The sequence below is a fragment of the Canis aureus genome, chromosome 1 (assembly GCF_053574225.1).
Source record: "Canis aureus isolate CA01 chromosome 1, VMU_Caureus_v.1.0, whole genome shotgun sequence".
Classification (NCBI taxonomy): domain Eukaryota; kingdom Metazoa; phylum Chordata; class Mammalia; order Carnivora; family Canidae; genus Canis; species Canis aureus.
The window spans coordinates 92,957,424-92,984,987 of NC_135611.1; the positions used below are offsets into that span (position 1 = coordinate 92,957,424).

General features: G+C 43.9%; 1 protein-coding gene across 29 annotated transcripts in view; it reads right to left on the reverse strand.

Annotated features, from left to right (window-relative positions):
• Window positions 1–2,124: 2,124 nt before the first annotated feature.
• The window catches only part of GLIS3 (GLIS family zinc finger 3), a 548,443-nt gene continuing 523,003 nt past the window's right edge, over window positions 2,125–27,564 (reverse strand). For 27 of the 29 annotated variants that reach the window (XM_077908856.1, XM_077908825.1, XM_077908770.1 and 24 more), the window contains 2 exons: window positions 6,977–7,159; window positions 2,125–6,123 (listed from right to left, as the gene is read on the reverse strand). In XM_077908856.1, coding sequence (XP_077764982.1) covers window positions 5,987–6,123; window positions 6,977–7,159 — 320 coding nt within the window. In that variant the 3' untranslated portion in view covers window positions 2,125–5,986. Of the gene's footprint in view, window positions 6,124–6,976; window positions 7,160–10,941; window positions 11,503–19,112; window positions 19,385–27,564 lie in introns of those variants that run through there. The other 2 variants (XM_077908877.1, XM_077908873.1) reach the window with 2 other exon arrangements.

Genomic DNA, 27,564 nt, shown 5'->3' on the forward strand with positions numbered 1-27,564 from the left:
GGGTCAGCAGAAAGTGGCCCACGGGACAAATCCTGCCCACTGCCTTCTGTCTCTGTTTCTTTACAGCCTGTGAGTTAAGAATGTTTTTCATTTTTTACATTTTTAAATAGTTGAAATAAATCAAGAGAAGAAAAATATTTCATGACATCTGAAAGTTGTGTGAAATTCAAACTTGTTCCCACAAATACAGTTTTATTAGAATGGTGCCACACCCATTCATTTGCGTGTTGTCTGGCTGCTTTCGAGCCACAGGATTGAGTCCTTGAGACTGAGGCCATATGGCCCTCAAAGCCTACAACGTGGCCGGCCTGGCTGTTTGCAGAAAAAAGTGTGGATCCTCCTGGAGTGGGGGATGGAAGACCTGGCATTCATTGCCATTTGAACTAATGACTATAAAATATATATGCACAGTTAATTATAAAGAAGACACCTGTTCTTCTTTATAATTAGAAGTGGCTTTATAATTAGCGTGGCTCCAGGTCAGCCAGGTGTGAGAATGTCCTGATCACCCTCTCTCCCTAACAAGTGGCTCACGAAATGAAACACTGCTGGTCAGAATCCCAGAAGTCGTCTGTGTGTCCTTCCATCCTGACCAGAGTTAATCAGCACCTGGACCCCTGTGATATCTTCCTTGTTGTTCTTTGTCCTTCTACTGCCTAAGCTCTGTAAGTGAATTATGCTTGCTCTCGAACCGTATATAAATAGAAGAACCCCATTCGTTTGTTTCTGTGTCTCGCTTCTTTCTCTCAACATAGTTTGTGAGGCTCAGCTCTGAGTTTGTGCATGTGGCTGCAGGTCTGCAACTGCCTTTGCTGCCTGGCCTTTCACTCTATTACTTTAGCAAAATTCATCTCTTCATCTTCGTGCTGTTGATAGACAGTGGGGACATTTCCAATTCAGGGTCATTGTGAATAGCACTGCTGTGAGCATCTTGCATCTGAGCTGTTGTTGACCTATGTAAGAGCCTCTCTCTAAGTGGAATTGGTGGATCGTGAATAATGTGTATCTTCAATTCTACCAGCTAATGCCAAACTCTTCCCCAAAGACCCTGGGCCAGATCGCACTCCCACTAGCAGCATCCTTATTTAAGGAGCAGGGAAGCTCTCCAAGTCTTGTCAGTAAGCACCATTTTCATTTTCAAAACCTGAACCACAGGGGTCTGCTGCCTGCCCCTCCCTGGTTCCCTGAAGAGCTAGACAAGGTGCACGCAAGACATCATCTCTTCTGCTTTGTATCTGAAGTCTGGAAAATTGTTGCAAGAAAACAGTCAATTTTCCAAGAAGGATCCTTGATTGGAATGGGGTCTCTTTTAGGTTCAAGCGCGTGGCTCCAGGTCAGCCAGGTGTGAGAATGTCCTGACCACCCTCTCTCCCTACCTAATGGCTCCAGCTCCTGTAATAGTAGCCGAGGAGGGAAGCTCATCACAGCCAATGGGTCAGGCAGCCTGCCAAAGCCTGCAGGGTGCACGGCTAACCACCCCTTTCTCCTTTGGGCAATCAGAGGACTTCAAAGGTTGAGGTATCGGCTCATGGGAAGCAGACACTTGTGTCTTTTTCTGCAGGGTTTTAGGAAAGCAGGCCAGAGAAGGTCCAATCCCTGATGGCCAGCATGCTGTAACCCCCTCACCTGAAGGACCGAGCACTTCGAGGCATTTCTGAAGCATGATGTAGCATTGCATTGAAAAGGCACAAATAAGCCCCAAACCCTAGCACACATTTATCCAGTTTGTGAAGCGGATTAATAGAATAACCAATAAAACATGTATAAAAGCTTTAATTAAATCTGATGAAATAAAACTTCATGTTTTATTTATGGACACTCCCAACATGTAAAGGATTCAGGGACACATTCATTTTTACTGCCATTTTGTCCTCATATCTATAATTAAATCCAGGCTGCAGCTCTGGCCCAAAGCAATGCGGCATTTTAAAGTCCGCCTTAGACTCGCCCTCCCCCACCCCCATCTGCTTTTAATTATAATTACCATCCCCAATGGGAAGGAGGCTTATGGTAAAACAAAACAAAATAGTAAAACAAACAAACAAACAACCCCTCCAACCCCCAGTTGTTACCACTGTGCTTCAGGAGGCCCTGGCTGGCTGAAGGAGGATTTCAGGCAGGTCGGTGTTTTCTCCAGTTCCAGTTTTATTCTGTACCAAGTGCACAATCCCTTCATTTTACTTTTGACATAAAAAAAAGGACTTCATGAAACAAGACAAAATAACTTATGATTATACGAAACATAACTGTGACAAATCACAAAACTATACATATTAATAGAAAAAAAGTGTACCTAATTCTTTAAAAGATTTATGACAATAAGCACCAGATGTGCCCCTAAAGTAAAATCGGCCCCATATCCAGTATGACATACAGTTCATTTCTCTACGTGAGTGTATATAACTATGTACAAGAGTCCATGTGATTTATGGAAACCAGATTTCCACTCTTCCCCCCAAAGTGCTTTATGTCAGCAACATTACACAGGATGCTCTGCTGTCTGTACAAAATAAATCTCTTCTTTACATTCGCCATTTCTCCAATGACTGGCTTTTTTTTTTTCTTTATCCATTGCAAAAAAAAAAAAAAAAAAAAAGAAAAGGAAAAAAAGAAAAGAATAGGAAAATAAAAAGTAACTGCAGAAATCTCACACCACCAACAAAAAGTGCCATTACAAAATGCTGCTAGAAAACGTCACGGTCAAACAGTCAAATAAAATACCAAATAATTAAATTGGACATTTACAGTTGCTATTCCCAATACTTCGAGGCGAATGGACAGTCAAGGCTCTTGGGCAGGGGAGCTGAACATTTACTTCTGCTCTAACTTACTAATGTGCCTGACAGCGGGTAATTTAAAAACAACAGACCACCACCAACACTCCGTTCTATCAGTGGGTCCGCTGAATGGCCTCTGTCTACTTTAGAATCCCCTATGCAATCTTGGGGAGATGGGAGTTGTAGAGGGAGACACTTCATGGGACTAGGACATACTTTAATATTTAACAGCTGATCAGATGCTAACTTATAACTGACATTTTGAGGCAGTCCCTTTAGGGAATTAGGACAATGCAGCCAATGAAATGTAGGCAGATTGATTTTTTTTTCAATGTAATAGGATAATTGGCTTTGAGCTGTGTGTATTTTCACAAGCACCAGCTTTTTTGTTTTGTTTTGTTTCAAAAGAGGGGAAGGACAATCTCTGCTGTTTATGAAAGTGGTTGGTTACATATCGACACTTTGAAAATGGCCAGGAAACGGAAAGGAATGAATTTTTGGAAGTTTCTACTTTCACTGCCACAAATGTAACGAGGAACACATCTGTGAATCTCGTGCAAGGTGAGAAAGAAAGCCAGGGACGAACCTGGAGGTCAGGTGAGGTTCTGGAATCTGAGAACAGCATGTGCAGTTTACAAGGAACTGGAACGTGTCACACCCTGAGGGCCTAGGCTCAAACCTGGAGCCACCAGGATGCTCCACAGCTAAGAGGGGACACCGGAGCTTGTGGGCTGCACTAGCCGCTCCCTCAACTGCCACCAGTGCCCTTCAGGGGCTGGCCTCTGTTCCGGCTGCGCCCCAACACCCCCAGAGCAGCAGTGAGGCAAGAGAGGGGCAGGGCCACCTCGAGGCCTGGGTTTGACCCGACACTGGCGCAGGCGCATCTCCTCCAGCCAAAGAGGAAGATGACATCCATAGTTTCTGAGGCCCAGCCTCTGCCTTTGTCCTCCTCCTCCCCCGCTGCCCACTTTCATTATATCAAGCCACATGGCAGGGCTGACATCACTGCAATAACAACCTTGCTTTTCGTCTTTTCCTTCCTCCTCACACAAATGAAGCCTGTTCTGAGGTCCCTACAAAGGCTCCAGTATTTAAGAATGGACACATTGTCTAAAGATAGCAGAGCTTACCTTCCTTTCCCAAGTGTGACCAAGGACACACGAGGGATGGCAGAGTTAGCACGCATGTGTCCCGGTTTAGGCCCAGGGACATGACCCACAAAGCCGGCAAGGAGGGTGGCATCTGACTTGCAGTCTGAGGGCTCACCCGGCAGGGAGGCCTGAGGAGCCTTCTTTCGTAAAACAAAGTGGACTTCTGTAAAGTTAGTAACTTAGCTCTCTGGCAGCCCTGGATGTCTGCACAGTGGCTGTCCTCAGCTCAGAGCTCACGCGTCAGAGAAACCAGCCTGGCCTCGAGCACTGTAAAAGCAGGCCCCACACTTGGCTCTTTGGTCTTCCCACTCTAGGGCACATTGGGATCAAGTCCCCATCGAGCTGCTAGCGAGCCACCGTGCAGCCCGACTGCTAGGACCGGTCTGTCGGGGTACAAACTGGCCCCGGATCCCAAGTCTGACACCCTGCTGGGTAAAGCCTGTTGGAGACCATAATGATCTCGGCTGGACAAGTAGCACTGTTTCACTTTACAAGAGAAAGGAAACTGTGACATGGGACCGTTCTGGAAAGTCAGAGTTTACACGTGTCTTTGGGGTTTGGCTACTTTTTAGGGCCTATGCATGGGTTTGAGATCTTTTTAATAAGCTTTGTAAACGCATCACAGAAAGTGGCTTCCTATTCAGGGTTGCTAACAAACGACCAAGAGCGCTGGAAGAATCCCAGGCCCTCAAATGAGAGTTTCAGGAAAAGTTAGCTTCTGCCTACCTTCCCTGGACTTCCCCTCTACCTGCCTCTGGGCAGAGCTTGCTCGGAGTGCCCGTCAGGTGGGTAAGGGCAGGTGGGTGTGTGTGAACGCAGACAGGAAGCAGGGGAGCATAATGAGGAGGAGGGAGAGGAGGGCATGGGGGAGGGACAGACGGATGGGTGAGTAGATATCCCAAAGGAGGTAAGCGGAAGCTGTGCAAAATAACTGGACATGGGGCACCTCTAGTTTGTTTTTCTGAGACAACCAGGATCTCAGCTCCGTGGGTCCCTGTTCTCACACCAGAATGACCCTGGGCACAGCACCCACGTGGAGGCCATGGGTCAACCAGTCCAGCGATGTTTGCAGTTGTCCAAGGTCTTTGAGGTGGAGTCACGGAATAGTCAACCCTCCAGGGTTCTTGCTACAGCACTGGCAAGGGGCTGGGCCCACCTCATATCCCGCAGGTGGCTTTTGCTAGATGTGAAACTACCCTTGTAGGGGTGGCTCACTGACGCTGTGAGGTGGGGCCCAGCACAGCTATAGCTGGGGGAGAAGGGATATAACGGGGGTGATTAAAATAATTATTTCCATCCAAAACACAGACCTCTAAATATTTTTTTCCTTTAAAAGTAGATGTAAATAACAAGTCTTTAAAATAAAAGAACTAAGATATGTTGCTGGGATATAAAACAAGTTGTAGTGCCTTTCAAGGGACTGTGCTTGACAGAACCTTCTGATCCTGCTTTTGGAGAAATACTGAAAAGCATTCAGTTAGCATGGGGATAGTAAGAGGAGAGAGGCAGCCGGCTCACTGGGGTACCAGGCCGGGGTCGGTGCCAGGAACCCAGGCTTCTCCAAGCCCACTCTGTACTTTGGGAGTAGGTTTCCCTGGTTGCCTGGTTTCACATGAGCCAGCGGGGAGGATGAGCAGCGGTGAGGCATTGCCCTGTGCTTCTGGCAATCTGGGTAGTCCTTCCCTGTTTGGAGTTTTGTGCAAGGGTGATCCACAAACTGTGTTTTCATATGCGCATCATTTCACTGGTGTCCTTTGAGGAAGAAGTGACAGCTGGAAGTAACAGGTATCTGGCAGAGTGACTCTTAAATTCCCTTTGAAAAGACAGTCAGTCCTGCTAGTCACCAGGAAACCCAGAGAGAAAGAGGAGCAACTGCAAATATTCCTGCAGAGCCCAGCTCTGACCAGTCCCACCTTCCAAAGACACATCGGTGACCTTGTGGGTTCCAGTGAAGAGGCTGACATCCTTTCCTCAGTCTATGAGAATATGAAAAAAAAAAAAGATGGCAAGCAATGAAAAGGTTCTGGAGGCCAGTGGGAGTGGAGGCCCTGGGAGCCTTTAGCCTTCGGTATAGACAGAGGAGAGCTGGCTAGGACAGCGGTCCATGGCACTGATCTGCAAGAACGTGGCATCCTCAGGCCCGCCGCGAAGAGACTCCCCAAAGAGGCTCGAGGACCCTGAAGGTAAATCATACACTGGAAGAGAAAGAACATGAGGTTAATGCTCCTGCCTGGCCACATCCATGGTGCGTGCACTCAGCAAACACTGAGTGGGGTCATGGGCTAGGCCCTTAGGTAGCCTCTGTCCTCAGGGACCTTAATGGGGGGAGGAGGTGAACTTGCAGGCAGATGGCTAAAATAAGTCTTGGCACATAATACAGGCTAAGTAGAAGTAAAAGCAAAGTGCTCTGGGCAAGGCCAAGGATGGCCTCAAAAAGGAGATGATATTAAAGTTGAGTCATAAAGATGAGATTCTCAGATGGAGAGGTAAAGAAAGAACATTCTAGAAGGAGGAAACAGAGTGCAAAGACAGAGAGGGAAAGGCTGTGGGGCCAAGTGCTCTGGCCAAGTTCAGGTGGAACACATGTAGGGAGACGTGTGTAAGGGAGAGAGTCTGGTCAGTCTGATCAGGCCTACCTCCTGGGAGCTTTGGATGCCTCGTTGGGAGTAGACTTCATTCTTTAGGCAACTGGAGACTAGAATATAGAGTATCCAAGGAAGAAAGGGGTTTATTTAAACCTTCATTTTTGGAAGGCAATGTTCGTGGCGGTATGGAAGGCAGAATTTTAAAGACAGAGTCAACTCAGGGAACTTGCTGGAAGGCTGTGGCTGTTGCCATAGTCTGGGAGAGATACTAAGGTCCCTGAGCCAGGGTGGTTGGAGTGGGGCTGGAGAGAAGCATGAGGAGGAGAGCCATTTCAGGGGTAGATTCAACAAGATTGGATGTGGCCATGTGCGGGCTCATGCCTAGTCCAGGCCGGGCACAGGAAACCCACCTGGTCTCACCTGCTAGTGTGCAGGAGTTTCTAAGTCACAGACAACAACATACCTGCAATGCCCGAGTGGGCTGAGAAGGCTCTGTGGAACACATCAAAGCCAGCCTGACCCATGGGTGTGGGGGCCAGGCAGTCCTCGAAGGAAGGTACAGCGCCACAGGAGCTGCTGGGCAGCACGGTTCTCTGGGAGTCGGGGTACTGCGGGGGGCAGAAGGTCTGCAGCTGCCCGTAAAATCCTGAAATGCAAGCAAGGCAGTGAGCTCTTGCAGAGCCCAACTCCCACATAGCAATATCACCCCGACACAGCCAGACCCGCGCTCAGCCTGGCTGCAAACAACAAAATGCCTTTAACTCTGAAGCCCCCCTGTAAAATCTGAGCGAGCATCTGAAATGCACTACTGGAGCAGAAGCTCTTGTACCTTCAGGGGCTGTCAGAGCTTGTTGGCTCATGACATTTTTATCTCCCGCTCCAGTACAGGAAGCTGAAGGGCTTCTTACCTTCCCTCCATGCTCTGAAGAGTCCTGGAGACTGCAGGCCTGACCTTTGGCGAACATGCCTACCCCATCCCTCTCACCGGGTTCTGAGTATATCTTCACTTCCTTTATCTTAAATTCTACCCTGCTTTTTACATTTGGTAAAACCTGAAGCATGCTCTTATCAAGGCCCACTTAAAAAAAAAAAAAGCAACATAGATCTATCCAACCATCTGTCCTTCTAACAGGTAAGTTCATACACATTTATATCATCATTTTGAATAGGCACATGAAGTATCCTACAGGATGGGATGTGCTGTATCATTACTGCTGATTTTTGCCGTAAATGGGACAATTAGAAGCGAAGATATCCTGTAATGAATATGGGGAAAGATCGCTTAATATTTGAAGATAATCATCAACATTCTGCTGCTCTTGTTTCATTGATCTCTTTCAATGCTTTTTTCTTGTGTAACAGAGGTTTCTAGGGAGTGTCTGTGGTCCTGCTCCATGATCCTCCACACCTCCCAAGATACCTTACCTTTTCCTTCTTCCTCCTGGCCTCATGATACATCTAAGTCAACGGATTGTTTGCCTGCAGTATAATAGGCTTTTAAAAACCTAATAATGAAATCTTCACTTGATACTTTATTGAAGGGAGAGTTGCTGTTCACTGTGTCTGTTTGCTCAACTGCAAAATGTGACTGTCGGTTTCACTGGCTATTGTGAAGATGAAGGGGTAAGAAAGACCATGTGTAACATTTTAAGGTGCTTTATAAACCTCGGTTATTATTGCTATCACTACTCTAGTAGGAAAAAAACACAAGGGATTAACAGAGAACATGCCTCGGGGTTCCTATTAGATGATGGAGAACACAGGGCTAATCCACGGGCCCTAGTCCTGTATGCCTTCTTCCACTAGAACTGCTCCGTTTCTTAATGATCAACAGGTAAGGGAGGTGTTATTCAGGTTCTTTTTGACTCTCTTCAAGTACAACCAGGGCACACTGGCACATCCAGCCAACTATGCTCATGACCCTTCTCATTTCTGGTTAGTATTCTCAAGGTAGCCAGTGTAAATGCTCACACCACCCTTGGCCAGGAGGCCTGTTCTGTGATTGCTGGCAACATCACCAAGAACACGTGCAGAACTGCTCCTAAAAACACAGTCTGGCCCTCTAGGAGCTTGTGATCCAAGAAATAAGGACCAATGCAGATTTATGCATCAGGAACACTCACAGAAAATGAAATAATATCATTTAAAAGTAGATAGTAGTATACTTTATATAGAATTTTGGGGGAAAATGCCCATAAGGTTTGTGGGGAGGGATTAAAAGCACGTATAGCAGTACAGACTAGGAAAATACCCGGGGGGATAACACGTCAAGGCAGGAGAACAAAGAATGGGAAACCATTAACCCTTCTTTGTTTGATCTCTAAAGGCTTCTGTGTATGATCTTGGCAGAGAGATGGGCAAAGGACCCAACCAAACCACCTGGAGACTCAGATAACTGATCAACGAATATGGACAAACTCAGTCCTCTAGCCAACAAAGAAATAGAATCATGACTATAATAAAATATCATATTCTACCCATCACATTAGCAAAGATTTCTAGAAACCATTCTCTGTGCTGGTGTGAGAATGACAAAGTTGTTTCTGTCCAGTGTTGTAGACTCTGTGAGAGTGCAAACTTCTTGGAAAACCATTGGACTATCTGTATCTAGAACCCTAAAAGTGTCCATATTCATACACCAGGACTTGGGGATTTTACTTCTAAGGAGGTATTCTAAGTCTATTCCAAAGAACAGAAGCAATTCTGCATAGAGGTAGTGATTACAGGGCTAGCTATTAGAACAGAAACCCCAACGGCCCAACAGGCAACTATAAGGGAATGATTAAGCAAAGAGGGGTACATTTACATGATGAAAATATTAAGTAGGCATTAAAACAATATCTACAAGGAGTTTTAACAACATGGAAAGACCATTATATAAGGTTCAGAAGGAAACAAAAGCAAGTTACAAAACTGAATATGGAGACTGGGCACACTCATGTGCCAGTCCATGCATAGCATAGATGGCAACGCATCATTTCTTCTTCTTCTTCTTTTTTTTTTTTAAGAGAGAGAGAAAGAGAGGAAGAGAGACCACATGAATGGTGGGGAGGGACAGGAGGGAGAGGCTCCGCAGTGAGCACAGAGTCTGTGCGGGGCTCAGTCTCAGGACCCTGAGATCATGGGCTGGGCTGAGATCAAGACTTGGATGCTTAACCGACTGAGCCACCCAGGTGCCCTGGCAAGGCAACCTTTGCCTTTTGGGCTGGCATTTTTGGCTTTATATTTTTCTGAATTTTAATAGTGGGGAAGAGCAAGTATGCTGGAGCCAGACTTCCTGGATTCAAGACCTAGCTTAACCACTCACACACTGTGTAATGTTAGTGAATTACTTAGCCTCCCAGTGTCTGTTTTCTAAACTCAAAATGAGGTTAAAAGTAGTACCTACACCTCACTGAGTTATTATAAAGATTAAATGAGTTAATATTTACATATTATAGAATATAATTTGATAATACAATTATATAATTAATACTTGTATATTTTATTTTATATAGGTTTGTTAAATAAGTAAAATTAAAAGTGAAATGATTTTATAACCACCCAATCCTCAAAAAATTAAAACAAAACCCTAGTTATTAAGAGAAATAAAATTTTCAAAAGGGTAACAAGTAAGTCTTTCAATAATAATCAAATATAAGAATGGATACAGCAGCAGGCATATGGATGGAGCACATCTGCTCCCCAGGCAAAGTCCTCTGGAACATTCATGTCCCCATAGGGACCTGAGCTGTATACATCTTGTCCATATTGGTCCTTAGATCCTCCACTAATCGACACATATCTCGATTTCTTCACTCAGCCCAGTGCAGGCTCAAAACAGCAACAAGTTTGAGGGGTTTGAAGGAAGTCTGAGGGATGAGCAGCTTGTGGTTTGGGAGGTTCCCTGGACTGATCTTGACTTTGGATACCTGGTGACCAGGCACATATATCAGGAGGGAAACATGATCCTGAACCACCATGGGTGGGTTTTTTAGGATGTAATGTCTCCTCATGGAGGAGAACAGACCATATTTGCTATTTATATCACTCTGCTGGCTCTGCTCAAATCGGTCACCTGTAAATTCCCTGATAGCATTCCTCAGGAAACGGTTTCCCTTCCAAGAGCAGAAGACATCTCTTGCTAAACTCTTGCAACTCCCTGAATAGGGACATTAAACACGCAGGTAGGTCAGGTTCACGGATAGAGACCTCTGGCCTTTATGAAAACCGATTCTCTCTCTTCCATATCTTCTCTCATGCTTCTAAAAGAGCAGAATTGTTACACGGCTTCCCCCTACAACTGAGTGTTGCGACATGTGAGTTTAAAAGGGCCTGTGATGCAGTGAAACACACCCGGCGACATGAACTTTTAAATCCAGCATACTGGGTTACAGCCCCCAGATCCCCCGCCCCCCGCCCCCGGCCGCCTGGGTTACAGTGAGAAGGCACAGTGGACTCTAATTCATGCCTGTGGGTGTCTTGGCTGACACGACGAACAGCTGAAACCAGAACGGTCCCGCAAGCATGTCTGATGGCTCTCACAGCCAACTCGGGGAAAGAAAATCCTCTTTATGAAATCCCTCGCTCCAAGAAGCCAGTCACCAGAGATGCCAAGTACACTGGCGTGGATGGCTGTGGTCAGGCAAATCAAAGAGCCTTACCATGCCCTCTTCCCGGTGCTAGTTCCATAAAACTAACGAAGGGTTTAAGAAATCCTTTAGGGTCTCGCCACACACACAAGCCCTGAGGAAGCCTAACTCGTCTTCTGATGAGCGGCTCCTGTATTCCAGCTGTGGGATTTCATGCAGTGAATGTGGATGGAGCACAGTACTCCTCAGACCAAAAGCAAAGTGAGGCAAGATGTTAACACATTTAATGGGCATAAAACATAAGCTTGAGGGCAAGGTCGGCTAATGTGTCAGTCAGATAGTCAATGATGGTCATCAGGTGGTGTGGGAAAACCCAAGGAAACAGAAGATCATGCCTCGTCCTTGAGGATTGCTAATGCTGTTGGAGCAAGAGCACACACAGTTATAACAGCGTAAGAACACACACGGACATTCATGTTGGCAATAAATGTTGGCTGTCACCTTCAATTATAAAATCACCCCTACTCCATTTAACACGTTACTTTGCCTCCAAAAATGGCAGGGGCGGAATCTCCAGATAAGCTTGATCTACCCACATTGCAGTTCCTGAAGTTCAAGGAGAATCATTCCTCTTCTTGTCAATTTTGAGAAGTTTTTTCCCTTCTAAAAATACACCTGTTTTCCTAATTATAAAATATATGTATATATATTTGGAATTAATTGTACCAACCAGAACATGTAGAAGAGTATAAACAAAGAAAGAAGAAAGTTTTATTTCTACATTTAGATATGGCCAGATGTATTACACAAAACTGTAATGTTTGTTATATACATTGCTTTATCTTCTGTTTTCCCCTGTAATATTCTCTATGTGCTTCACACATTCCTTAAACATCATTCCTAAAAACACCTTCCCCTTCACTTTGTCACATGGGGTCTACGTTCGATCAGGAGTCCAGGTCACTCCTGCTGCTAATGATGACAAAGCAGGCCCATGAAGCTGGGTGTGGGTTTTCCTCCCAAAGTGGAAGGGGAGTGGGGAGAGTCAGACAAGAGAGGAATTACACAACTAACTATGTTAACAGAAGGGTGTCATCTAGGGCAGCACCATACAACAGAACTCTCTTCCATGACGGAAATGATCTATTTCTACCAATATCTCGCTGTCCGGTACAGTCGCTGCATATGGTTGCCAGGCACTTGAGGTAGAGCTAGTCCGACAGAGGAACTGGCCCTTTAACTTTATTTAATTTTAATTAATTAAAATTTAAATAGGCACATGTCGCTCATGGCTCTTATCCTGGACAGTGTAGCTCTCGGAAAATCTGTGCCTTCTCAGTGTTTAGAGCACACCTTGTTTCAGAAATGTTTCTGGTTAAATTCCTGAAGGAAAAACACAGAACCCACTACCCGAGGTTTAAACAAAAGCCAGACAATGATTCTTAGACCCATGGCCTCCAAGATAGGAAATATATTAGACTCTTTACTACATCTGTCTTTTCCTGAAAAATCTACCATTGCAATCTTTGTGGAAAAAAAACCAGAATACACATACATCGGTAAGTGAACAATGGTCACCCAACTTGTAACCCTCCAGGGGGCTGATGAGTGACTGTTTGAAGCTAAACTTCCAGAGCATTCCAGCTCTCCTGGAGGAGTGAGCCACATTCTCTTCTAGAAGTAGGAGAAAGAAAAGGAAACGTGTTGCACAGTTTCGATACTGGCTCTTGGTGCCCGCTGGGAGTGGCAACAAGCACAGGCCCGTCCCCAGGGGCCCCTACCACGTGGTGGTGGAGTAAGGTTCAACACAGAGGCTCGACCCAACTGTGGGCCCTCATGGATAGGGATGAACAGCATCAGCCCGCACCTCTCATCAAGGCACCGTGTTGGGAGCTATGTACTTAGTAGGTTGTTCATGTAGCAGATGGCTTTTGCAAATTGTTTAACTCTCCTTTTCCTTTAACGTGAGGCTGGGAACCACCACCAAATGCCGGGCACCAGGAAAAGTGCTGGACGGACAGTGTGCAGAATCAAAGACTGACCCCTCCCTGAGCACGAGCACGGGGACAATGTAAAGAGGCAGCACGCAGGGGGAGCCCCTCCCGGGCCACAGTGTGGTCCCCTGGGACTACTTCCTCAGCCAAGTGTCTCTGGGCAGGCTCAGCAGAAACCTTTGTGACTCTTCCTGGAAAAAACACCCAACAGCAATCACTTCCCAACCCCCCCAATAGCTAGGGATGGGAAAAAGCCTTCAGCTTCTGCGTGACCTGGGGATGTCATTTCAGGGATCAGGCCAAGCACTGCCATGGTTGGCCACTGCCACTGCAGTGAAGCCGGCTGCTCACTGGACCCTTTAGAAGGAACACTGGCTGCTGCGTGTGTCTGTGCCTGTTGGTCTATTTTCATAAACTGAGGGGGTTCACAGCATCTACTTGACAAGTGTGCAGGTCTCAGAGGATTGAGAGAAAAGGCCCTGGTGGAGTGCTGAGCATGTGCCTGGCACACAGTTGGCGCTCTCTAAATGCTACTTTTTCTTTTTCTTCTCCAAGCACAAGCATTTCCGGTTTTACACCTTTATTCACTCAAAGACTCTTTACTAAGCACCGGACTACTGGCGTCACAACGGGGAATAAGGCAGACCATGTGCCTCCTTGGAGTTTATGTTTTAGTGAGAAAGATAAACACACACAGGAGAAACCAAGTAATATGTTTGGTTCCACACTATATATGACAACATAGAGAACATATTCTTGAAGGGAGATATAAAGTACTCTTTTCTCCAGAATGTGCAAGTAGGAAGAGGGAAAGGCAACAGAGGAGAAAGAAGGCTGGGTGCTGAAAGCGGTTCCCTCTGTGGGGCCCTGGCTGGTGGTGGCAGGCACAATCAGGGGGCCGTCGGTCCCGCAGCTCTGTGGAGGACCAGCCCCGACAGAGTCCATTTCTGCCAGTGGCTTGATGGGTTCATGCTCCGGAGGAGGACAAGAAGGTATCAGAGACACGGGGAAAGCTGGCAGTGCCTCAGCTTTTTGGTGGTACAGTTGTTTGCTAGCCAAGTGGAAGGAAGGATATGTATTTATGAGCTTTGTGACCCTAATTATTTTTCTGCAGAGACTATAATTTTGCAGGTTACTTGAGGAAAGGTAGGGTTTTTGTTTTGTTTTGTTTTGTTTTTGGCCTCAGTCTTCTAACTGCTGCATGGGTAGGGGCAGGGACGGACGGACCCTGGTGAGGAATGGGAGGGTTCAAATCAGGGAGCCCAGGGACAGGGACATACAGAGTAGATACAGGACTCTATTCCTGTTGGCTCCCCGCCTGATTTTATACACCCCAGCCTTACTCAGAGAAGGGCCCAGGGAGTCCCATGCTTACTACTCACATGGTGCCTTAGTATGAGAAAACTTGTGCATTCCTTCTCAGATGGCCATCTGATAGTCCTATCTTGTAAGCGGGTGATTCAAACAAATATTCCCATCGCAGAGATGTGATAGAAGCACAGGAGCTGCTGCATTCCCTGCCTTTATAACCAGCACTTCACTTATATGATACCATGCAAATAAAAGTGGGAAATTCATGCAACCGTTTTAATATTTCCAAATGTCCAGATATTTGGAATCATTCATAGATCTAGCCTTTATCTTAACACAAATGGGTAGCGGAACTGAAACAGTCACTATATATGTTCCTACTCAGTTCAGCACTTTCTCTCTTGCTCTGCTCTGGTATTTTTGTAGAACACTTTGGTTAGTGTTTTGCCAACTGCTCAGGGAATTGTCAGAAGGAAGGAAAGGAACGAATATTTATTTGCTCTAAGGCAGGCACTGTCCTACGTGTTTCATATAGAAAATCTTCATCCTTACGACAACATTTGAGCTATGCAGCATTGTCCCCAATTCATAGACAAAGAAGTAGGGAAGTAAAAATAACTTACTCAAATCCTCAGAGCTATGGAGTTTCAGAACTAGGACTCAAACGTCGTCTGTTTGGTGACATAGTTCATTCAGACTACTAGGGCTTGAGCTCATGGACAAAATTTTAAGAGAATCTTGCCATTTTTATTGAGGTCCCTTACTGCCAAGATCAGAGACAATTCACTCACACTGGACGACCAATATTTCATAATGTATAAACACTTTCATCAGGGAGCAAGACATTGAATTAATAAAAATCAATAAAATCACCTAACCACTAAAAAATTCTGAAAACCCTCAAAAGTAGAAACAGACATTTCAGAAATTTCTTTTGGCCAATTTTTGGATTTAGTCACTATTTCATTTCTATCCATTGCATGCATAACTTGGATCTGGGTTTGAATCCTGGATGCTCCCCATTAACCAACTGTGTTAATTTATCCAATTTGGGTAAACCATTTTCCTCCTTCAGAGTCATTCTCTTTTAAAATAATACCTATTTTATAGGGTTGTGGAAAGCATTATATAGGAGAATGTTTATATAAGTACATATTGCATTCCCTGGCATGTAGTAGGCCCTTAGTAAATAGAAGTGATTATTATTGCCATGAAATAAGCTCAGAAGTATTTCTAGATTCTTTAAAATGTATAAGCAATTCTTTAGCAATTTTTTCTCTCATTACCCACCACCCTTGAGTTTAAAATGGTACTGCTCTTAAAAGTGGAATCTCTACAATCTGGTTGTCATTTTTTGGCTCCCAGCCATGGCCATCAACATCATTCAGGTCTTCATCTAGCCAGAACTCTACTAAGTATACGCCCTGGAAGTGGTGAAGAAATGGACTCTTCATTTTAATACAGAGTCTATAAATGGGGAAGCTGCAGGAATGGCTCACAGACTGTGTGAGGAAGACAGATTTTTCTTTGGGCTGAGAACTGAACCAGCTTGCACAGCACTCGAGCTATTTACGACTGACATTTAAGCATCTACTGTACTAAGAAAGAGGAAAATAATGGAAATAATAACCCTTACAATTCCATTTGGACACATTCCTGTTGAAGGAGCCCTGTGACAATGGTCCAGAAATTGACCACCGGAGCAACTGCCTGGTCTCCTTGTCCTCAGTCAGATGGGCCTCAGCATGAGGCCTTCTAGTTAGAAAAACCAACCTGGACCCAAGAAGGGACACCATTTTCATCTGTGGCTTCTGCTGCCAGTTGAGGGGCTGCAATAAGACATGCTCGGGACACTCTGAGTGCTTCCCTCCACTTGCACCCCTCATAGCACCTCGACAGTCTATAGAAGCTGCTAGCAGTGTTTGTTACCATGAGTCCCATTCTTGCCCTCAGAATCGTTTCCGGGCTACTGACAGGGACAAACGGGAAATGCAACAGGGTAGAGTGAGAAGGAAGGCAGGTGCCGAACACTCCTGGTTCGGACATGTAATCCATTTTCATTTAAATATCCTCAACCCACCCAAACCTCTAACACATGGTGGCCTATGGCTTCCAAATTCTCAAAGTGATAAGCTGCCAAGGTAAACTAATCGCAATGTGTCTCAGTAACTGTCATGTGTGGGTATCTGCAGTTATAGTAAGATGGTTTAGTGAATCCTGATGGTGATAATGAAACACTTGGAAATGACATAAAATAAAGACTTTCAAAACTGGAAGACCCGAAGAGTCTGAAATGGCTCTGACAGCCTGGCTTTGCCATGTACTGGCTGTGAGGCCCTGAGGAAACCACAGCCTCTCTGAGCCTGTGAGTCCTATTTATAAAAGGGGGATAATAATACTCACGTGGCAGCATAATCCTCACGGTGGGAAGGGAAAGAAGCAGAGGGAACACATGGATGGGATTCAGTGCCCAGTTGAACATGAGTTGCCAACCATACCCCAACACCTGCCCGTGACTCCAACATCCTGGATACATGTGAGGCCCCAAACGGGGGTTTGGGATCTGGCCATGCTGTGTCTGATAGTCGTGTAAAGTGACAGCATACATAAGTGGCCACTGGTTGAGGTTGGTAAGAATGAGTTGGGAGTTTCTCTATGGGCGGGTTCCACCCTGTTGCTAGCGTATGCACTCCTTCTGAATAAGGATCACATGAAATAGTAAGTGTGGAAATGTTTGGCAAACAGTAAAACCCAGTGCAAATTCTAGCTCCTACTGGCTTATTATAAGCCTGGTGCTCCTACCTTCCCTGAATACAAAGGTGTATCTACCCTGGTTGAGGAGAGCTCTGCCCCCTAGAGCTTACAAGCCACTGACTCAGGGGTACTTGAGCCTGAAGCAGAACAAGGAAAGAATGGCAAGGAATGAAGACTTAATATTGTGTGCCCCTGGCCTTCCAAGCAAGCTCTGCTGTAAGAAAAGTCTGGCAGAGAAGAGGATTTCAGACAAAGAAGAGCTGTAGTCCCCCTGCCCCCACCGGGCTCTATGAGAGCCATTCTGGTTTTTAGGTTGTGCGATATTTAGAGGACTTCCCCAGGAAGTAAAGGAAGAAGGAAGTGGGAAAGTATTTACATTCTCCACCATTGGCCAATTGCTTCCTTTGGATTACCCCTGATTGGAGAAGCATGGCAAAGGGGGCACTGAGCCCCACAATTGGGGTCTAGGTCAGTGGCTCTTAAAGAAGATGCCACAGCATCAGTTCCAGCTCAGCTTTGGGCAGACTGAGTGAATCAGAATGTCTGGGTCAATGGTCTGGAAATCTTCATGTTTAACAAGGTATTTCTTACACTAAAGAGTGAGAGGTTCTGAGAACAACTTTTAGATGATTTTTAATCTTCAGCAAGTTTTCCAAATGAAATACAGATAGGAAAACACAGAACAGCTCTGATTTCATTTGAAATAGAGGAAGAGAGTGCTTCTGATGGGCATCTCTTCTCATCAGCTGGTCCCCTGTCCTTTTTGATGAACTCTGAGGACTCTCAGCAGTACAGAAATGATGACTGCTCTCACTGACTGGCTTACACTCTCAGCAGATATGGATTAAGATGGCCTCCCTCCCTACCCCAATGCCCTTCCTGCACACTGAAGGTCTTGGTCAAGGTGAAATCATGGGATCTCACTTGAGTGACTCAGAAGTCTTGGTCTTACTAATGGGCTTCATAGTAGTAAGGACCATCTTGTGACATGGACTTCTGTTGTCTAGCTGTAACCAGATTCCTGAAATATATCCAGTCTACTAACTAGGTGACTGCTTGCTTGTTTGAATCCAAGTCTGTGATTATACAATTTCCTAGCACTCAGATCTAAGAGTGAACAAATTTCCTGGCAGTTGATAGAAGAGGGTGACATAGATCCTGGAATCCAGTGACATTCTTAATGTTTTGTAAGTGTAATGTCCACTCTGCTATCTCTAACCCACTTATATATATTTCTATACTGTTTTGCTTCAAGCCCAGATTTCATCTCAACTTAACATTCTAGACAGTAGATTTGCAAGAGGCCTAATAGTATGCAGCAACAGGGGTTGCTTTGCTCTGAGGCAGGGGTTCAGCAGGAGATTACTCAAACCATGGGCACAAGTGTGAGACAGGGCCCACTCTTAGCCACCTGGGGGTCTGTGCTCTGATGGCTGTATATAGTCTATAGGGTCCTTCCTTTCCTGCTTAATCTCATTCTACTGCACACTAAAATCCTGAATTTTAAGTATATATTAAGCATCTAAAAATTTGCCAAGTGCTACAAGGGATAAATAGATGGTATGATTCCCCGCCTACACATGGACTATTCTCTTACTGTTGACTTCAAAGGTCTTACTTGCCAAATTCACCCCGTAGGTATAAGCCTGCTTCCTCTACTGGAAGTTTTAGCTTTAGCACCTCAAACAGAACCTGGCACATAGAGAAGCTGAGTATTTGAGAATGAATAAATGAATGAGTGAATGACACTCAACAGCTAGAGCCTTCGGTGAAAATACAAATAGTGAGAGGGATCACAACTATGCTCAAAGAATCTGATCTAAAATAAATAATAAATCAATAAAATTTAGAAAAAAAAAAGATTCTGATCTATAAACTTCTATATTATAGCCTGTCTGTGTGACTTCTTATTCTAACATGGAATTTTACTTTTTTTTTTTTTTAATTTTTATTTATTTATGATAGTCACAGAGAGAGAGAGAGGCAGAGGCACAGGCAGAGGGAGAAGCAGGCTCCATGCACCTGGAGCCTGACGTGGGATTCGATCCTGGGTCTCCAGGATCGCGCCCTGGGCCAAAGGCAGGCACTAAACCACTGCACCACCCAGGGATCCCGGAATTTTACTTTTTTTAAAGGAGGAACAAAGATGATGAAGATATGATCAGCCTGGTCCAGGTGACCTGGAGAGTTGTGTTGCTCCAAGCCACCCTTCTCTGCTGGGTGCTAGAGAGGCTACTGCGCCTGAAGAGAAAAAAGAGTGGGCAGAAGAATTAGGTAACCTGATCCACCCACAGAATGCCCTGTGCTCTTTGAGGAAACCATTCCGAGGTCAAGGAACTTGATCAACTACTCTTGAATTTCATCTCTAAATAGGGGCAGAAATAGATTTCCTACTGTCTTCATAAAGTTATAATGAGAATTCAGGTTTCTATCTAACAAATAGCTTACTGGTCAGTTCCATTATAGTTACCCGGTGCTGATAAAATTTTTGTACCGAAGAGTAATTTATAAAACATACATTGCAATATAAATGTAGATACTCTCATTGACCTCACTGGTATTGACAAAAATGCTGTACCAGCCCAGATCCAAAGATGCAAAAGACCTCGGGTAAAGACTTTGCTAATTCAGATCTCTGGAATCATTTTGCCGTTATGATGAGAAAATTTATGAACTTGAAGAATAAGTTGTGTTCAGCAATGTGTGATACGAGGCTAGATTTGGTGGAGGAATATGGGGGAGAGGGAGAGCTTGTTGTTATACTTGAATGATCTAGAAAAATGCCTGAATGTTTTTACTTCATGGCCGCATCTTATAAGGTCTAGTTCTTAAAGACCTTGCAAGAGAATGAAATGGAGGGTTTGGTCAGAACAATCTGGTTGGAGAGGGAAATTTTCTGTAATCAGAGAGGACATTCACACTGTAAGTAAATCAACTAGAAATTCTAGGGAAACTAGGATTGTTCTGCAACCTGGTCTGAGCTCAGATGATCTGAATGAGCACAGATCAAGGTAGTTCTGGTGTTTCAGTGTTGTTTTGCTTTGTTAACACAGTACTCTCACTACCAGTCACCCAAATGTTCCTGATGTGGGGTTTTTCCCTCCTTTATTTTAAGAAAACTCCACCCACAGCTATTCACATTTTTTCTTCTAAGCCATCAACTGCTTATCATGTTTACAAGGAAAATTCCAACTAAAAATACAAGAATCACAAGACACAGATTGCCATTAATATGTTCAGCCCTGAAGAGTCCAACTAAGCAGCCTGTAAAATAGAATTATAAGAAAATATTTAACTTGATTTTAAGAGCTCCATTCATTAGAGGCTAAACTTCATGAGTTTCAGATATAAGACAGAACATTTGCTTCTGGAAAAAAATGTCATTAATTCCCCCAAAGAATGAAAAAGCGCTAAATCTGTAAGAATGTTCATCACTTTTTCTATAAATGTTTTTAAGTTAACTGACAGAGAAGTCACAATAGTCAATGAAACGGAAATTTTCTGGCTATTTTCCTTTTCTTCGATACATTTTTGGGTTCCAATGAGGAAAACAAAGTATCAGGCTGCAAGCAACACAGCCTGCCTGGTAGGGTGAGAGAAGGAGCAAACAGCTTCATAAGTAATATAACCACCCAAGTAGCAGTGACAGCCACTGAATAATGAAACTACCTTTGGAGCTCAATAAGAATATGAAAAGATGCTGAATCACAATACTAACCAAAGGCAAAGGCAAAATAATTTTGCTGCACACGTTGGCAAGAATTAAAATGACTGATGACATCTGGGGTGGGGAAATGTGTCTAGTGCATTTTTGCGGAGTCTACACTGGCATAGTCTTTGTCCAGGGACCTATGGCAGTATGTACCTAACTTTAAAATGTGCATATCCATCAATCTGGCAATTTTTCTTCCATAAATAATTCCTGAAGAAAGTATGCAAAGAGATACATATGTGTGTGAGTGTTCATGTAAACATTTGTATGTGCATAAGAGATTTAATATAGCATTGTTAATAAAAGCAAAAAAAAATCAGTAGGGGAATGATTAAAAAAAATGACAGGTTCCTGCAACTACTACACAATTTTTTTAAAGAAGTTGATCTATATACCTTTACCTAGAAAGCAGATTCATATATATTTTTAAGTTTTAAAAAAAGGTAAGTCATAAAATAAAACGCAGAATGTGAGTCCATCTTTATAACAGAGCATGTGTGTACACATGTATATACGTGTGAGTGTATGTAAGTACACATACAACACATACATTTCATTTCTATAAACACCTAAAAAGTCATTAATAGACTTCATGGTCATTATGTTTCACTAGTGCTGAAAATAATTTCAACTCTTCATAAGCTTAAGTACACTAAGTACTTTTAATTTAAAAAATAGGTAAATTAAAAAAAATTCACTAAGAATTTTCAAATTGTATTTTAAGGACTGTGCAAACAGTCCAATAACCCTGGTTTGTTGATTTAGTAATCATGCTTCTAACAGTTACCCCAGCATGCATGTACTTGAGAGGCAAACATGGCATGTGTGAGACTATCTAACACACACACACACACACACACACACACACACCCGTGTGGCAATCCCATGGGGACAATGAGAGAGTGAATGCTCCCTTCTCTATAGTGACATGTCACTGCTTGAGAGCACAGACTCTGTTGTTAGATGGTCCTGGGTATATTTTCCAGCCCCACCATTTCACGAGTAGGAAACCTAGAGCAAGTCACTTAACATTTCAGTGATTTAGATCTTTCATCTGTGAAATGGGAGCAAACAATACCTTCTTTATTGTGTTGTTATGAGATTAATGAGAAAGGGCACCATAAGTATTCACTGCACTGCCTGGCAAAGAAGACACAACACCAAGTGGCCAGTGGGAAACTACTTTCTCACCAACCACAGTCCCTGTACTGCCTGCAGAATTTTAGCCCTGGAGGGGACCTCATTGTTAATGGTTCCACACTTAAACATCACACAGAGAGAATTCCCAAGCAACTCAAAACTTCCGTATACTATACTTACATCTGCCATCACGAAGGACAATGAGTGTGGGATTGGGGTCAGAGTCTTCCTCAAATTAGCTCTGACATGTCCTAGATGTATGACCTGGGGCAAGGTGCTGTATCTTGCAGCCTCGCCTGGAAGGCAACAGTATGTTGGTATTTTTACTTATGTTATTGTGAAGATTTAAAACAACACAAGCGGATATATCCAGAGCAACTGGCATCTGGAACACAGAAGAAAAGTAACAACAACAACAAACAGCTCTAATTAACTCAGCATCTACCATGAGCTATGCATTTTTTTCTCATTTTTATATCAACTCTGAAAGAGTGGTTTCACTACATCCCATATTACAAGCCAGGAAACTGAGATTCAGGGCATTGCATGATTGGCCACAGGATTCCAATTCAGATCTGCCTGACTCTAAAGTCTTTTTATCTACTTTGTTCTTCTCTTTTTGTTGGGGGTGAGGGGTAGAGAGAGAGGGAGAGAAGTAGAGAGAGAGAAAGAGAATCTTAAGCAGGTTCCACATCCAGCACAGAGCTGTCATGGGGATTGATATCACGACCCTAAGACCATGACCTGAGCTGAAATCAAGAGATAGACATGTTAAGTGACTGAGCCACTCAGGTGCCCCTACTTTTTTTTTTTTCTTTCTTTCTATAATTCATTATTTATCTCCCTGTATTATCTGGGCACGTCACAATTTCCTCTTCTGGTAATCTCTTCTGAGATAATATAACCAATTATGTAAGCTAGTGGATGTGAATGCTTTGAAAACTGAAAACAATGTTTTGGAAACTTTCAGAAACAAGAGACTTTTATCTATCGGAATGTCTCAGACACCTCTTCCTCGGGGCTGCCATTGCTGCAGAAGGCTGCCACTGCTTCGTGGTTCACTATTAAACATTCAGTCCCAGGTGTGCAAAGACCCATGGGAAGGAATACTTACTGTATTAACTTTAACCTTAATGTGTAAGAGAATCATTAGATCATCCTCTTTCCTCTGGGGAGAGGTCCCAGGCAGTTGGGTAAACACTGAATATATAATGAGAGGGACAGAGAAAAAGGAGCAAGTGCCCAGAGAAAAGAGGAGCCCTGGAAACTTGACTCCTAATCATGGTTTTACCAAGGGCTGGCTCTATGGATCAGCCTAGTAAGGCATAAGCAACCCCCCCGCCCCATCATCCTTTTATTCATTCACATTTCTTCCACAAACTTTTATTGAAGCACTTACTTTGTGCAAAACATTGTAAGAGGATATAGTTCCTGTCCCCAGGAAACTTTTTCGCGATGGTTAGGTGATCCAATCATGTTAATATCCTTATGGTTATATGGGTTTAGTCTGTGTGTGTGTGGGTATATACTTAATTACATACGTAGATTATTCACAGTTCAGTCGTTTCCATAACTAATCATTTAAACAGCTCTTCTGATGAAGATGACCATTTTACACCCCTCCCACAAAGCCCAACATGCTGAGATGCCAACTATACCCCCTATACACACCTAAATTTAACTTTTGTTTAATAGAATTAGCACACTGTCAGAATTCATCAAGTACTAGTTATATAAAACTGCTCTTGGGGTAATTTCGTAGTAATTAAGTGTATAAGAGTAATTAAGAATTTCTCTGGATCTAATCATCAATCCCTAGTACTATATAAGCATTAATAACATCATGGCTGATACCAAAAATTAGTCCTGATTGGGACTGCTTCTGCGAACACTGGGAGAACATGAAGTGCGCTCACTGGCTCATTCTCCTCGTGAGTATGTCACAACATTCTCAGTGAAGACGATTATGCTCTGATTTATAATCAATCTTATTTGTCTTCCTGAGATCTCAAGGGGAATTTGTGACACATGCTTAAATCCTAAGCAATACAATTTCTAGACTTAACTACTTCATTTCACAACTTCACGTATGCAGATGTGACCACATTTCCTGTGGGACGGGGTGTGTTTATTGTCTCTACAATTTGCCTTTAAAAAAAATAACCTTTAAACATTTAACATAAACCCCCACAAATGACATCAGTCATGGCTGTAACCCATAGGACTCTTCTGGAAAGTACCATTACACAATCACTGTAAATAAACAGGAACTCAGAGGAAGAAGTTAAACTTGTAAGGGCCACCTCACCATTTAAATATTAATGCTCTAAGATTCCTTAGGCTTGAAAGATAGTTTGGCTGTTTGGTAGGACAAGCCCTTTACAAAGTATTTTGTTCCTGGAGGCTGGCTGGTGGCTGGAAACCTTTTGTTTCCTGAGACGTCAATGTGAACTGGGCTGTCAAGCTTACCATACCTTATTGAGGTGAGAAAATGCCACCACTGTCTGCGAGCTGACGAGCTGACAGGGGCCAGCTTCTACAGGGACTGGGGCAGGACAGCTCTAAATCATGAGAAAAGGCTCCCCCTCTGCACTGCCACTGTCTTGCTATCAGACTGCCCAGGCTGGGATGCAGCTCCATGGTGTTCTAATGAAATCTAATGACTGGATCATGTATGATGGAAATCTATGTTAGTAACTGGCTTCTCCCGAAGGTAATGATAAGAGCAAGGGGTGAAAAGCATAGCAACCTAAGAGACTGCAGGAGAGGTGCAGAACAAGGGCAGAACCCTCCAGAAAGCCTCTACCACTGATTTCCGAGAGGTAATCAGTGTGAAGGATCTGAGAGTTCCATTTTGCAGATCAGAAAACTAGTTCGGGGACTGTTTGGCAGGCCCTGTGTTGTGTGCCTCTCCAATAAATGTTATTGACAGCATCGCAATTTTGTTAAGCCTAGCAATGCACTGAAATATCCTCCTTCCCAGACTCCCTCGCAAGTGACGGTAGCCTGTGCCAAAGTTTGGGGTCTGCCTGTACTTCATTCTCCTCCCTCCTCCATGACCGAAAACTGGGATGGGATATGGAGAATGTCAGCATCTATATTATCAACAGGAGGATGGAAGCCGCTTGTTACATATGGCAAAGTGGGAAGCTGGCAGGGGCTGGCGCACCGTGGGCTCCATGGGCTGTTCCCCCCAAGCACTGTCTACTACCAGGTGTCTTGTCATAGAGGAAGAGCAAAGCCATACACTGGGAGTGCTGTTCTAACATGAGAAACAAATCTGGAAACATCTTGTGCTCTGTACAATGTGGACTGCAGATAACAGGCTCTTTGGGGAAATTTGGGATTGGGACAGACCACTCAAAATCTATGCAACCTTCTAACTATAGCAGGAACAACATAATCAAGAGGGAAACTGGGCAGCCAGTTCTATGCAGCTAGAGGCTCCTTGGTGGTTCAGAAATGCTCAAAAGTATTGACTGGAAATGTTGGCTTGCAGGAATGAGACAACAGGTGCTAGAACCAGCGTATGGGAAAGACTGATCTGCCAGCCTAGGGCCATGCGAGGCCAGGTGCTTGCCTCTCCGGGGAAGGCGACCTTAGGGGCTGGCTCATTTCCGACTGTATTATAGGGGCTAGAGGAGCTTCTGCCTGTGCAGCAGCAGGGCTGAAAGTTTGTTTTATTTCCTTCTTTTGCTATTCTAGCTCCCCTTGCCTAGAAAAGACTGCCGGTGAATGCACACAATTCTGCATTCTTTTGACACCATTCTTCTAACTTACCAGTGGCATCTGAGTGAACTGGACTATTCAGTCTTGTTGTTTGGGTGCTGTACTGGTGCGGTGCAATATAATCCAAGCAGTTAGGGTGCTACATTCCCACTTCTCCAATTCTGTTCCCTACACATGCCGTGGATTACTTTCCTAAAATATCAGGCTGCCTTCTCCACTCAGTGGCATTATACTCATAATAGCCCCAAATCCTTCTATGAGCTGGGCTTGCTGGTTCCCAGCCTCCTCTATTTATCTTCAAAACCCGATTCAAGAGTCATCTCTAGAAACACTTCTACGACACCTTCTTCTGAATAAATCAGGTGCCTTGATATTATTATTATTATTATTATTATTATTATTATTATTATTACTGCATGTGTCACCCCATTGATTAAATGGCATTCATGTTTGCCTGGCACAGGGACCAACAAACACTTGCTGAATTGAACTTGGCCTCTCCTTGATGGGTCCAGAAGCAGGAAGGTTGTGAAAATGCTGTTTTAGGAATTCCCATGGCATTCTAAGAGCCCAGAATGAATAGGACATTTAAAAAGAAATTATCCATTAGTACCATAACAAAATGTACAAATATCAACTCTCAGGCAACTAATCCAGGCAAGATTCTGAAGCTTGCCCGGGCAAGAGAATAGTCCTAAAGAGAAAGAAAAGACTGCAGAACAAGCTTACATGATTGGAAAGAGTTGTTCCTATGTTTACATCTAAAATAAAAGACTAAAATGTACTTAAAAGTTGCCTTGGAGATGCCACCCAAACAGAGACCTGTAAATGCTACCAACATTCAAACGTTAAAAGGAATGACACCTCATCTACCTTACTAATGAAGGTGACATAAATGGATGAAGTCGATGCAGAATCAACAAAGCTGAGCTCTAGTCCTGGGTCATTTGCTGGGTGAGGGAATCGAACAAGCAGTACTATTAATCTTTTCAAAGTGTGCCTTTTATGAAACACTCATTAATACTGCAATAATGTATGGCGACAGATGGTGACTATACTGATCGTGGGGAAGCGCAGACTTGTCAAACCACTATGTTGTACACCTGAAACATAACATTGTCTGTCAAGCATAGTTTGATAGCAAATAAACCAATACACACACACACACACACACACACACACGTACACACACAGCCCACAAAGTCTAAGCTCTGTATCAGTTAACATGGCATGAGCAAAGCCCAATGGGACATCATTTTCTTCCTCATCTGTAAGACCAAAACCCTTTGAATTCTAACTTGCATAGCTCTGTGTAAGGAAACAGCATCTACATACAAGTATATTTCCCCATGGAAAGATGTAAATACATATTTATTTTGGTGGGCCTTTGACTCAGAAACACACAGATGGAGAACGTGGCCTGGAAATGTGGACCTCTTGTTAAAGATGCCTGTGTGCTTGGCCAGGAAGGCAGAGATGCCTAGACATTTTGTTTTCTTCTGTGTTCTAGTTCTTATCTCTAAAAATACACTGATGACATTTTTCTCTGACCTCTACGTACCGCAGGGAATACAGAGGATGGGGGTGACGGCACTTATGAAAGCCATGAACTTCTTGAAAAACAGAACACTCACTCATTGTGGCTCTCATATCTGCACGCTGACACTGTGCTTGGGGTTTTAAAAATCTAGTTTTATGAGGGGATGAAGTTCCCTGGTACCAAGATGCTGTATGACACCACTCTGCAAACTAGTCCAACCAAAGCTGTCAATAATTGCAACTCATTTAGAAGATCTCCCTGTGCCTCCTTTTGCGCTCCCAGCACTGTATCACCTATTTG